At 45.2% G+C, this 14,396-nt stretch overlaps 1 protein-coding gene across 1 annotated transcript in view; it reads left to right on the forward strand.

Moving 5' to 3' along the window:
* The first annotated feature begins 3,993 nt into the window (after positions 1-3,993).
* Ser (protein serrate) overlaps positions 3,994-14,396 on the forward strand; it is a 55,163-nt gene continuing 44,760 nt past the window's right edge. Inside the window, exon 1 of the mRNA XM_069126286.1 lies at positions 3,994-5,782. Within this exon, the coding sequence (XP_068982387.1) occupies positions 5,735-5,782 (48 nt within the window). The 5' untranslated portion in view covers positions 3,994-5,734. The remainder of the gene's footprint in view (positions 5,783-14,396) is intronic.

Here is a 14,396-nt window from a genome sequence, read left to right on the forward strand (position 1 = left end):
TTTTGCAAACCTAGAGTCAATTTCCCGATGTAAATTTGTTTACATCGAGAAGAGTTACGTTCTAGACGTGGCGCGTATTTCCGTCATATAACCGGTAGGAGTTCCTTTAGGAACGTCAACAGGGAATAGTAATTTCGCGACAGCGTGTATCAAACGCAGAAGCCAGAGGCAAGAAGCTCTCGGTCGGCGAAGCGATGACGACGACGGGAAGACGCAGTGGATTTTCAAGCGGTGCGGCGGCGGCCCAGCTGGAATCTGGTATCTATAGCCAGCCGACGAATACCTGAAGAAAGATCATTAAAATCCCTCAGCGTATACGCTCGCGCGGTTTGTATCCCGTCGCGTATCCATTACGCCTTAATTTTGCGAAGGCCTTTCGGTAAACCGACTCACGAATAATACCCACGGGAATAATCGAAATGGAAATGAGCAAGGAAACGCATCTACGGAAACGCATCTCGATAAGTAAAACCAGAAGAGAAATCGGGAAAAGAACCATCGTCTCGAGGGTTAATAAATTTTCGTCTCGAAGAAATTAAAACAACCGAAGAAACCGTGTATCTCCTTAAAGAAAATCTTTGATATGGAAGGAACGACGAAATTATCCTCGTTCTGGAACGATTTCTCTTATTTCGACAGTATATATTCGAGCAGGCAGGAGAGGGAAGAGTAGAAACACCCCAAGTGAACGAATCCGAGACGATCTCACGACACGAGGGGAGACATCGAAGACAAGGCAGATGAGCACGGCAGCAACGGGCAAGATATCACATGCAGCACAGGTGGAATCTGGTATCTGACGAAAAGGCAGGCCTGGGACAGCGTGGCACGGAGAAGGATGAGGAAGAGCGAAGAAGCGAGGCAAGAAACGCGGAGAAGAGGACAAGAAGATACAACGGGAATGTGTAAAAGAGAGAGAGGAAGAAAAGAAACTGACGATGAGAGCGGAGAACAGTGGTGGCTGCACCTAAACACCCTTGCGTGTACCGCACACGCGTTTTCTCAAGGCAGGCAGAAGCGCGTGTGCGTTTCGCTTGGGTTTTAGCCCCATCCTTACAGACCCCCCAGTCCCGTGTAACCCCCTTGAAAAGCCCCGTGTGCTCTTGCTCTTGCCTCTGTTGCGGCTGTAATAATGTGCTCACATATTGGAGTACCCAAGAAGAGCCGAGAGAAGAGGGAACAGCTCGAAGAAAACAGCGGGAAGGACGGAGAAGAAGATGCTCCCGAGAAGAAGAGGGGTCGGAGGAAGACTGACGGGCCCCGAGCTGGACCAACGTACACGTTGTGTGTATATACCACACGTACGTGTACCAATGACTCCGCGAGGTAAGGCGTGTGAGTGCGTTAAGCGTGGCCACATGCCCACCAGCCGGTAATAAGAGAAAATAAGTAAAACCCTAAGGTACGAACCGGAGGGGGCATAGGGCGGCTGAAGGTGGAAAGGGGGCGAGAGGGAGGACCATGCCACGAAGAGAAGAAGGAACGATAGGAGGAGGGAAGAGGGAGTACAGCGCGGCATGGATGGAAGAAGGAGGAGGAGGAGGAGGTGAACCTGTTCCCGAGGGAGTTCCTTGACCCTCGGGGGGCACACTCTGTGTGTTGCGAGCGCTTCGAGAGACGCGAGAAGCCAGCGGTGTAGCCACCATGATGCCCGCCGGCTAACTTCTCTTCGGGGCCCTCGAGAGGTAAAGCCAGTCGAAGACGAAGACCGAACGCGCCAACGAACGAAGAGATGGAGTAGGATATAAGTACCTACTGCTCTCTGGCTGCGGTAGGCAGACGGGAAAAAGATGAAGGATGAGAGGCTACGGGGGAAAGAGACGCGAACAACCATTTATACAAGGGGACCAAGGGGATTATACGCGAGAGGAAGAAAGATAGTGAAGTCGGTGAGACGCGGTCCAGGCAGCATCACCGGCGCAGCAGTATCCCACTACTACTGGCTGTCCGTCCGTCCATCCGTCCGTTCGTGGTCCACGGTGCACCATACTGGCACGCTACCATCCGAGCGTCGTAGCTCGACTTCGTCGGGTATCGCGGGGCTGCCTTCGCGGAGACGGTCGGACGGAGAGGGAAACCAGAGGCGACTCCGATGTTGCGCCGTATCGTCTCTCTCGGCTGTACAGGTTCTTTCAAGCCAGAGCTGACCTCGCCGGTGTAACGAGTGGAAGAGATCAGGGCTGCCGGGAGGATCGCGAAAATTTAATTTCGATCGCCGCGGGGATCGTTAAATGAACGCTCGTTTTTCTTCCGCGAACAGCAGGAGAAAGAGAGAAAGATAGAGAAAGAGAGAGAGACGCAGGGGGTGGAAATAAATGTTCGAGATCGAGCGCGGCTGATCGCAATTAGGCTAACGCGATCGAGCGGTTCTCTACCAGGGGGAAATTAATTTTATCATCCATATTACTGCTTGTAAACGTGGAACACATTACGGTAAATCGATTTAGAAGGTATTTAAAACGTCGGTGAAAATCGGCCGACGTTAGACGCTACAAGTTTCTTTGCGATGTTCCGTTTCGCGGAATAACGCTCAACAAGCGCTACGAGACACGACTAGAAAGGAGTTCAAGCTCGCCAGAGGCCCGGTTACCGTTGATAATTTATTGCCATTTAACCGGCCGTCCCTTCGGCCCGCGCGATAACTCGACACAGGGAATTACGCGGAACATCGTATACGGGGGCAGAAATTCAATGACGAACCGCGCCGATGGCATTTCTCGCCGAGAAGCCACGGTACCATGCCTCCCGATCCGCAATATAATGACGGTGGACACGCGACAGCCACTTATCCATTATTCATCGTCCAAAATCATTCTTCCGGAATATACATAATTTCGTCGGTCGAGGCCTCTTGTCTCCCTTTTTCCTCCCCTCTCTTCCCTTCTCTCCCTTCATCCTCGTATCATTACGCTTCTGATCGTGTAACCGTACATTAAACAGCATTAATTCCCAAACGCAAAAAAACGGAACGGAAACTGAACAACTGCTCGACAACTCGATCTCGATATCGTCAAAGACTTCCGTGCTAAAATTCTCCATCGTACGGGAATCCGACTCCCGATCGACGAAATCCGCGCCGTCGAACCCGATGGAAAGTACGTAAACGTTCCTCGTTTTGTCGTGTCGTAGAACAAGCGGGGAACTCGATCTCCTCTCGCGTTCAACGAGGTGAGAATACACAAACGGCGTTTACGAACGGTCGCGATGAAACCGATCTTAAGATATACGCGAGCGGATCGTCGCGGTTATCCAGCGTGTGCACCAGGATCCAGCATCCACCGTCCAGGGCAGCAAGTGTACGATCATGTAATGCCTTCTAGAAAGGTATTGCGAGAGAAGAGATCCCTCTTTAACCTGACAGAGATAGAAATCCAAAGTCTCTGGCCGTCTACACACTTACATACATACATACGCTATGTAATACCAACACACGAGTCAGCGTGGTCTCGGCCAATTCTCCTTACACAATCGTATACTTACGTACAAACGTGTTGCACCAAGCATCCATGGGGGGGGGGGGGGAGACTAGATCAGCGTACGTGCGTGCACCGCGAGCGTATCCACGACGGTTCGTATATACAACGCGCGGGACGAGCTTGCCGCGCTGGACATACGAGAGAGGCCAAGCGCGCAAAGCGTGTACAAAGAGAGGTAACTATACGAAAGAGAGGAGAGAGAGAGAGAGAGATGCTTAGGTCTTGGATCCATAGGGTCGGGGTGAAGAGCGGCCCCTCCGGTGATGGTGGTGGGAGTCATCGATGCTCCCGATGGTGGAGGTGGAGGAGAATGGAGGCGGGAAGGGAAAGCTTCACGGGGGTAGGGGGTTCTCTCTCTCACGGCAGAAAGAGAAAGAGCGAAGGAGACAGGTGGCTTGAGTGCAACGGAGACGAAGGGTAGGGAGAGAGAGCGAACGAGAGTGTGGTCGGAGCGAGGGGGAGGGGGGAGGCCCGCAGGCCGGCCTGCGGCTCCGACTCAGTATCCCCGGAGCGACCGTCTCGTGTACCCCGCGGAGGTGCTGCGTTTCCGTGCTCCAGCGTGCACGACACAGCCGTAACACGCATACAAGCACACGTACACGCGACTCCAAGCCTTATACATATTTACACGGATACGTTTTACGTGGCCGTGCACGCACGCCTGGCCCACCTACACATCTGCAGAACCGTGGAAAGGTGCGCGTATGTGCACGAGGTAGGCGCGCGTGTGCCACCGTCCACACACCTGTTCCTTCGGTCGAGAGACACGCCGATATCTCGCGACGAGAGACGACCGCGACAGTTCGACGACGCGCGTGTTTATCAAGACCATCGCGTGGTTACATCGCATCGACAGCTAAGGGCGAAATCACCCCCTTTTGGAGGAACAAGTTCTCGAGCGTGGATGCTAAACACAACATAACTGGAACGCGTGTTTTTGGTGGAGTCCAGTGAATTCGGTGAATGTTTCGTTGATGGATTACATGAAAAATAATTAGCCGTGGAAGTTAACGTCGGACTTCAAATTCCCGATACACGCAAGTGTATCGTCCTCCGTACGAATTACAATCGCATTGAATCTGATATTCGATTTATCCTTCGAGCTCGACTTTACGTGTAAGTTAGATAATAAAAAGACGCCCAACTACCTGGCTTGTGTAGTGGATTTTCAGTTGAAGTACGAGGCGATTCTGAAATTAGGACAGCGTCCAACGAGTTCAGACGAAGTCTGAATCTCGCGTAAATTTCTCCCGGTATCGGTGAGCACGTGCTCCGTGAACGGTTTAGACAGCGTCGGAGAACAGGTGGGAACGGGAGCGAACGCATCGTCTCGATCACGTGTTATTCACGCACGTCTTTTGGAAAACAAATTGAGTACTCGTGGAAGTGGGTCGTGGAGAATTCGTGAAAGATCCAGGAACAGACGCCTGGTGTTGTCGAGTGTACGTCACGTGCACACAACGACGCGACTTGACACGATTAATTACCGGCGACCGAGGTGAAACGGCCGAGCAAGAAGAAGGCTACGAGAAGAGAAAGGAGGGAAAACGAAGAGGATCGTAACGATCTACCGATATCGCACGATCAAAGGCAACCGTACGAGGGAAAGGTACCTGTCGCGACGCGAGAGTGCACGTAAACATCTCGGAGCTCGTCCCGTATCCTGGATCCATACGTCCTCGTTGGAAAGCGTAGTCGTTCTCTTTGCTACGAGCGATCCTTGTACCTCTTCCGTCTAACGATATCCGAGAAGATCCATGAGAAAAGCAATCGAAACTCTATATTACCTCGAACCTTGTGCGTTTTCAGATTTTCATAGAGAAATTTCAGTTTCCAAACGATAATTCCTAAAACAGTGTTGAATGAGTGTTTAAAAAGTGTCTCGAGGGAATATCGTATTTTTTGTACAACGAGCGATGTATCTACGAAGTGGAGAACCGTGAGATTCGAGATATATCGACAACAGTGGCTCTGGTATTCGGTGTGTGCTCGCGGACCGGAAATAATATTAATAAGTATCGGAGAAGTGAAGTGTGATCGACGAACGGCAGGGTCTATAAACCGGTCGATCGTATGTACGGTGTGAACAGTGTTTTCTGAACCGATCGATCCGTGGAATAACGTCGGATATATTCAGCAGCACTGACGAGGAACGACAGATCTATTCGATTTCAAATCGTTAGGAGTGGCTGAAGAAGAACGCAGGTGACCCACGGGGAATGGTGATGCGGTAGTCGAGGGATTCCTCGAGGAAAGACATGAGGGCGGCCGCCGCCTACGTCCTGTTCCTTGCCCACCTCATACAGGTAACGTGTACGCTTTATCTGCCCTATTCGCGACAACGGACCGCGGATTCTCTTCCGTATTCGACTCATACGGACATGTATCCTGTCAGGCGTTTAATGGAGCCGACGAGTACCGTCTTGTTCTTCTCGTAAACCTGCCTCCATCGCTTTCGCTTGGGAATCTCGTGAATTTTTCGCTACTTTGTAGAGATTAATTTACTTTGTAGCGATTTTAATTTGAACAAATTCGTTTCTTCGAGTGTTTCTTTCTTTTTTTATAAAAAGAAATTGATTCTCCTTATGGTATATGAAAAAAATAAAATATTAATCTCATTAAGAGATAAACATAATTTATCCTATTTGCGAACAATACTCAAACGTGCTCGTATAAATCGATCATTTATCACGTATCTGATAGACAGAGAAATGGCGGCAAAATATTTGGAGCTGATATGAGTCGATTATTTATCGTGTATCTAATAGATAAAATAGATATTATAGACAGATGTTTGTGGTTGTTAAACGAGTGGGTTAAGTACGATTATTTATGGAGAACCTGTAGCTATTTAGAATACAGGCACAGCATCTAGAGTTATTATTAAACCGGAGGAACAGCACGTCGTACGTGTTGGACAAGACGTGCGCTTATACTTGAGACACCCGATGCAATCTCCCCATCAAATTGCTTCGCATTTGGAAAAAAGTCGAACTGGATACCCGATAATCAAACCACGGGAGACGGGGCAATTACTCGCCGATGCTGAACGATAAGGTCGCGGGGCTAGATAAGCCGTAATTACCGGCAACCATAGCCATGAATCGAGCTTGATGTATCGGTGTAAGATACAAAAAAAAGGGAGAGAAAAATAAAAAGAAAAGAAACGATTACATATTAATTACATGCATCAGGGTGAACGAAGCGCAAACTGTCGCAAAGTGGAACGATTAGATAAGTAGCGGCCGGCTCGGCGATGAATCATTGGGACGAGGTTTATTAACTTATCTTAGACGCTAATTCGATGAACGCGTAAAGACAGTCGGACGACTGGACGTACCATATGTATTCTATTCGTCGTTTCTTCTCTCCTTCCCATACTCCTTTTTCCTTATTTTCAATCTTCGTTCTGATAACCACAGGTATTCTTTTCTGTTCCATTTCCTTCAACAGTTTCGTTGTTCTAATGCTTTTTCATATTTTCTTCGTCTTTTTATTGAATCTATTAGTCGCTATAATTTTTTATAAGTGAATCTTATAGAAAAAAATTTGTATACATTTCGTAATACGACAAATCAAATTACGTTTCACAGCTCGTGAATATACCTCGTACTTATGTGACCTCGATCTATCTCATTTCTATCGCATACTCTTCCAAATTTTTAACGATTGATAATTGTAATTCAGTCGAAACAATCGCGTATCATTAGCATTCTACATACGGTATAATCTTCTAAATTCATAATAATTCCTGATAATAATAAGCCACGAAAAACATCCACATACATTATCATCTAATGTACATACTCTCGCTTTCCCAGGACTACATAGTTACCAAACTGTTCCATTGTTGACGTGATCGGCTCTTCCGCTCGCGTTTTTCCACCATAAATTACACTTAACCAGGAGAATCTATATAAAAGCGCTAAACTTCTAACCAGATAATTCTGGATTCTTCGTAGCTATGATCATCTTCGTAACGATCCAGATGGTTTTATTTAAAAAATCAAACTACAATGCGTTTAAAAATCTACTTTTGAGTACGTCTACTATTCAGAACTCAAATCAGTCTTCAAATATAATATCTGTAATAAATAGAACAATTCGTTTTAAATATTACCTTTTGCAAGAAAAAATAATATCACTCCACGGCCGAAACTACGAAACACGGCCATTAAATAATATTCTTTGAGACGATGATTCTTGACTTTTATGTAAACATTACCCTACTTTAACCAATTTCACAGCCAAATAACATAGTAATTAAGAATCCCAAAGAACATAGAAATTTAAATAATAGAAAATGATCAAAATCATGGCTTTTTCTCAGTCACACGGCTATTCTTGAAGACTGTGCGTCAAAATGCGATTCTTGTCCCGCTCAAAGTTTTTTCCCGGCCTTTCCACTGTCTCTTCTCTCTGCTGGTTTCTTCCCGGTTGTGTGTCATTGCACGAGAATAGGAGAACACGCGCCGCATCCTTCTGCTCGTTCTCATCAAGCGTATACATAGTTACGGTGTAACCGCGGCCTTTTTTACCACCGATGTTGCCTCGTCACCCACACTTATCATCTGGCTTCGCTTCGGTATCTTTGTCGTTTCTTTGCTCGACGCGTTGGCATTATTGCAGAGCCGGCTCCGTGTATCGTGCTATTGTCCGCGCCGCGATGTCCCGTCGAAAAATGTATAACACGTTGCATCAGTGTAATGGGACCGTCTTATTTGTATCTTCCTGCGCGGTTATTACACGCTCTCGTGCACGCGTTGTGTGTTCAGGAAGTGTGGCCGGGACACGGCGTGCCTCCTTCGCTGTGAACGCGCGGCTTCTCCAGCTGAGAAGGGATGATGTCGTTCACAGATTGAAATGTTGGCAGAGTTATTCGAATCATCGAAGCTGTTGATGATAGAATTTTTTATCGAATTCTGAACCATTGGTAACACTTCAAGATGTATCATGTTATTTATAGCGAAAGGCATATTAGATTGAAAGCATATACAAGACGGTTCAATAAATGTTTTAGTAGATGATAATCAACTTCTATTTTAAATACATTTCTATTATCGGCAAAAATTCTGTTAAATATTTTCATCGCCCCTTGTGATGTAAAGACAGTAGCTGAAGAACCAAAAGTTTCATATTAACTATCGTAAAGACAAACTTGACCAATTGTTCTCCACGATTTCACGAAACATATTATTCCATTATATCGTAGAGCTGTTTGCGCGATATATAGAATAATCTTTCAATTACTATTCACGTCACAGGATCCGAGAAAACTCTTCATACTGCAGGCTCCATAAATAACAAGTTAAAGACAAACCATGAATTATTCTTCAGTATTCCCCGAAAAAAAATCATATATATTCGAGATGCATCACGAGGTCTAACAAGATTTTTTTGTATTCGATGCAAGCCCTATAAACAAGTTAAGGACGATCCATAAATTCTTCGGAATTCTCTGAAAATGTGGCATATATATACTCCAAATGCACCACTTAGCGAAGCTCTTTGCACTCGATCCAAGCTACATAAACAACAAGCCAATAAATTAAAGACGAACCGTAACTTATTCCAAAGAGCACTCTAAAAAATGTATCGGTACCACTCAACTGAAAACATGGATAGCCAAACAATTTCCAGATCTCGAAAAGTCTCGTTCACGAAAAGCATCCGCAACAGAAGCTGCCAAAGAGGCTCGCGAAGCGCAATCTCGTTGACGGCTAAACACAGCCTCCGTACAACTCGAGACGTTCGAGGCGAAGCAACCCCGAACCTGGGGGTAATTGGAGCTCGGGAGCGAAAAGTTGGACACAATGGCCACGAGTTATGGAGGGGGAGGCCCTTACCAAATGACTTTCGAAGAAGTGGTGCGCGGGAAGCTGGAGCCAGGCCGCGTCGTTCCCTCGATGATTTCGACCTAGCGCAATTAAGCGCCGTTGCTGCTCTCTTTCAATTACAGTCCGAGCTGGAATTACCGTTATAACGCACGGTGGCTGCCATCCGAAAAAACTTCGCCGAAAGTATTCCAAGAAACCGATACCTCAGTCCCCATGAAGAACGCCCTGTCACTTTTCGACCACGGATCATTTCTAACGTTTAATATCACGGTAGACTTGATGGAACGGAAGGTGTAAAAATATAGAGAGAACACTATATGTGTTCATTATCTTTATGATATTTCTTATGAAATGGGGATTTTGCCTCACGTATGTAATTATTTGCCAATTATTTGTTTGGGGGACGGAAAATTTGCTGGCGGAAGGTTGAATTCAGAAGGTGAAGGGTAATCGTAGAATGCGGGTTACAATTTCAATTCTTTTATAATGGAATTCATGTATACAACATGTATTTGTTATTACAAGGCATATGTGTACGTATAAAGTTTCTCAAGAAATATTCTCTAAGAATAATTAGAAGCTTTAAAAATTCTCCATGTTCTAAGAATTCAAATTGAAACTTCTAAAGAAAAAGAATTCACCTACAATGGTGATTGTTAGTTCATCTTCTAGGCAAAATAATCCGCTCGTGAAGATTTCTTCTGTTCATTCTTACCGATTAATGACAAGCTCAAAAAATCCTCGAGTATCCAAGGGTATCTGGTAATCTCACACATAGCCAGGACTGGAAAAATACATTTAGGAATCCATGCACCACGAGTCGGAGGTGATCGTTCGTCTGCGGAGGACTGTGCACAGGCGTGACCGATCTCAAGCCAGCTCTCTCCTGTGTGCTTTTTCTTCCAGAGAGCCGACTCTCGATCCATCCTTCGAGCACGTCCAAGCCGGATAATTAAGACGCGCCGACGGTGGAGACGATGAATTATAATCGAGTCGGTCCGAGAAAAATCCCCGCCGTGTACGAGTGAGTCGGATTTCGCGTGCGCGATTCCACGTCCAGACACAGATCGATCTCTCGTACCAACCTCCATAACGGGGGTTTACGATAATTGCTACAAGCATCCCGTGCAATTTCGAGCTTAATGGGCTGGCCGACGTTCGTCGACGAGCGTCGAATTCCATCGAGTCGTTCCATCAAATTCCATCGTGAGGAAAATCACGACGGTCACGATCGCTTTTCACCTTGCTTTGTGTGATATATCGATACTTTGGCAAGAGCTACCGAGAGACACAAGACCTTTTTCACTCGATTCCACCTCAACAATCTTTTATCCTGCTCCATTTTATTTTGTATTCTTCATTTACATTTATTCCTGTTGAGATTTAATAAGCATGTTTTTCCTTAGAATCGATGGTAGATTTAAGAGACGATTTCGATCTTGAACTTTGGAGATACGTAGAGGTATGTAGAGGAATATATATGGATTGCAAGCCGTGCTTTCTAAGCGTATTTGATTCGGTTCGTCCTCTTCGATCTTCTATTTTCCTCCTTAGTTATGTATCTTCTTTTATTCTACGTTTGTCGAGAGTGAAATTTTTTACTAGAGTGGATGGTGAATTTGAAAGTTAGATCATGGTCGTGGATTTCAGAGACACGTAGGAGTAAATTGGTGTTTTCAAATCCATTTGTGAGTCAGAAAGTAATGTATGCGTAGAGCAAAGTAGAATTGGAGGAACGCATTAATGGAACGGTTTTTAGTGAACATTATAAGGAACAGCATCGTCTGATGTGTTTGACAATCATATTGAATAAATAACGCGAGCGAACGGTACACGTGGAGGAATTTTTTTCCGCAAACATTGACATTCATAGTCGTTACGAAGGAAGCCGAGGATCCTAAAGAAACACGGACCGTAATTAATCAACGCCAGCGGATGAAACTCATTCGAATGAACTCAATAACCCTGTCAGGGAAAATTAGCTGGAGCAAGCGCGTGCAAATCGCGCCTCGAACGGGTTTTTACGCAAAAGTTAACGTCTCAACTACCGTCCGAGAAATCTCGTCTCTCGATCTTTCCCAAACGAAACAAACCGAACGGGGGAAAACCTGCAACACAATTAATCATCGTCCAACTAATGTACTCGGCTCATTCGAAACACCCTGTCAAATAGCCTGGATCTAGCCTCCTGGAAGAACATCCACTTCTCGACTTCGCACGAAACAAATAGAACCGAGTCGTCAGCCCGCGGCTAGAAATTAATAACAGTAATAACACACCTTTATCGTGTGCTATAATCATCCAAAAAACACGGAAAAACGACGAAGAAAAGAAATATTCCAAGATAATACTCCGTAAATCACGTGGACGTAATATGAACAAGCTATTGTAAGAAAAAAAAAATAAAAAGATAATACTGCGTAAATCACAAGCGAGCTATTCTAAAAAAGAAAAAAAGGCAAGTGCACATTAAAGTTGTTAGACCCAGAAGTTGCAAAAGCAACGAGCGGATGATCGGAGCCGTCCCACGCGAAAGGGTTGAGAAAAAGACGCGCGTATGCCCCGCGGCGTTCGACGACGACCCGTTTAGCGCATTAGCGCGTCGCTTCCGCTTTTACCCTGGGAACCGATCTCTCTCTCCCGACGTATACACGTTCCCTCTGGCCGTACGGGCGCCCGGCTGCGTTCTTGTTCCTCTTCTTGCGCCGCTATCGCCGCGGCCAATTATCAACAAGTGAGAGCGCCGTCTCGTTGCTCGCAGGAAGTTGCAGCGGGATGCAGCCAGCCAGATAACGCATGTACCCTATGGTCGTGAATTGGAAAAGTAAGAAGGGTGAATAGCGTGACGGGAAAGATAAACGCGGCGAGAACGTGGAACAGGTGGAAACGCAAGGACGAATAGGTAACACGAATGCCGAGTTGCAGAAGTACCGTTGAGAAAAGCGTCGAATCGATCCCTATTCCGGATAAGGAAAATGCAAATACACGCGTTGCTCGTGGAACATATATAAAAAGAAATCGGCTCTAAGCGGGGGATAAATTTATTCTCGTCGACTATCGAACGACAGGCGTGTTCTGTGACTGAAAGACGAGCGAGTTAAGCGATCGCGAGGAAGCGAGAAGCGGAGAATCTGACCCACGCGAACGCTAGAAGAGTAGATGAAAAAAGAAACGATATATACGAGTCGACGAGTCGTGTAGTGTCGAGTAAAGTCGAGTGTGAAGAGAAAGAGAGTGACGAGAAGAGGTAATGCCGGGAAGAAGGTGAAAACAGGGAGAAACAGAGACAGGTAAACCGCTGCCGAGGCAATGCTGGGCGGGTTAAAGCGAAGCGTTTAGCTGGCGGTCACGCGAACCTCCTATAAAAATCTGCCCTGAGGCTGGACTCGCCGGATGCTCGTCCAGATAGACAGATAATACCGTCTCGTGGCAGTGTTACACGCCGTGATCCTGTGTGCTCTCTTCTTAGCCCCGTGCGTTTCTACCCTGTTGTGCACCGTGGCGTACAGGTGCGTGCCTGCGAGTCCTTCTTCCCTGGCTGTTCTTCAGTCGTCCACGACGCGGTGGCCGAACAAATAAAGAGAACAGACTGACGGGAAGGTAGCCAGGGGTTTACGAGTTCGGGGAACAGAATGGATAGGAAGGGGGCAGCTTTCGAGCAATTTGTGATAAACAGGGACAATTTTTGGTGGGATGCAGTTCGTTTGTCGACACGTGAAAAGAAAGAATTTTTTGGTTCTTTTCTGAGATTTTAATCTCTTTGCTTCTTTTTTCTTTTTTCGCTTTTGTAGGTGTGTGGCTGTCGCAGTAATTTGGAATAAACAAAGACAATTCGTGGGGAACGCGAATTTTATTTGTCGACACGTAAGAGAGCTTTCTAGATCCCTCTTTTATCTTTTAGTCTCCTTCTTTTTTTGTTTTTGATGTAATAGAAAGTTTGTAGATATTCTATATATTCCTTCCAATTTATGACAAATTTTACAGACAATATTTAGAGAGATGGAAATTTGTTTGTCGGCACGTAAAAGGAAGGAAACACCTATTTTTATTCTTTGACTTTCTTTCTTTCCTTTCAAAATGGTAACAGATTCATATTTATTCTGCTACAGTAGAGAAACTAATTACAGTCGAACGTTAAGTTCTTCGCCTGAACTTTTTATTTCATTGAAGATTGAAAGAAAAGGGTACGGTATGTTAGGCAAATTAAAGACAAATGCTACTGTCGCAGTTACAATGTTTAGCTAGCTGTTACATTCACCGTGGCCTGTTCTTTCCACCTCGGCCGTCGTTTATCAACTTTGAGAGCAGAAGCGCGGTAATTTCACGGGTGTCGACGGGAACGAGTGACAAAACAGCGAATTACCAAGGCAGTTTCCACGGTAGCACTCTGAACAAAGAAGCCTGCTCTTGCTCCGGTGACGTTTCTTGTTGCCCACGATTCTTGTCATTCGTTCACCAGAGACATTTTAGCTTTCGTTCGATGAATAGCATGCCTATTTTCTCAAATACTTCCTACAAACATTTTATCGAGAACAAAAATCTTGAATAATAACGCCTGAACAAAAGAGACCATTTGGATCCAGAATATCTCCAAACGGCAGAAGCGTTCCAGTTTCTCTTTGTTCTCAACAACGTCGTTCATATCCTGTCGATTATACGTCATACTAAAAATTTCGACAAAGTGTCAAGCATACACAAATCTGGCTATCGAATATCAATAAACTGCAGGATTCAGTGGAAAAAATGGTGCAAGTGTAATTTTTCTAAAAGTGAAATAAATACAAGAAACACGACATTCGTATTTATCTAGAGGATTTTGTTAGGTATGAAATATAGATTGCAAATATTCAAATTCATATTTTTATGAATGTAATTACAGAAGAAGTACCTAAATAAAAGTTTGCTTCGCTTATTAAATGTTATAACAAATACGTTATTTTAGATATTTCATATATTTCTTTGCATCTTTCAATTTCCCACAAGCGCATAGAAATTCAGTTTAAATATCGATCTTCAAATATTTTTAAATAATATGTTTCGATATTTAATAACATACAGATTCCCCAATTACGATTTTAATTTT

This window comes from Bombus flavifrons, chromosome 13 (assembly GCF_040668555.2).
Source record: "Bombus flavifrons isolate JBK064 chromosome 13, iyBomFlav1_principal, whole genome shotgun sequence".
NCBI lineage: Eukaryota > Metazoa > Arthropoda > Insecta > Hymenoptera > Apidae > Bombus > Bombus flavifrons.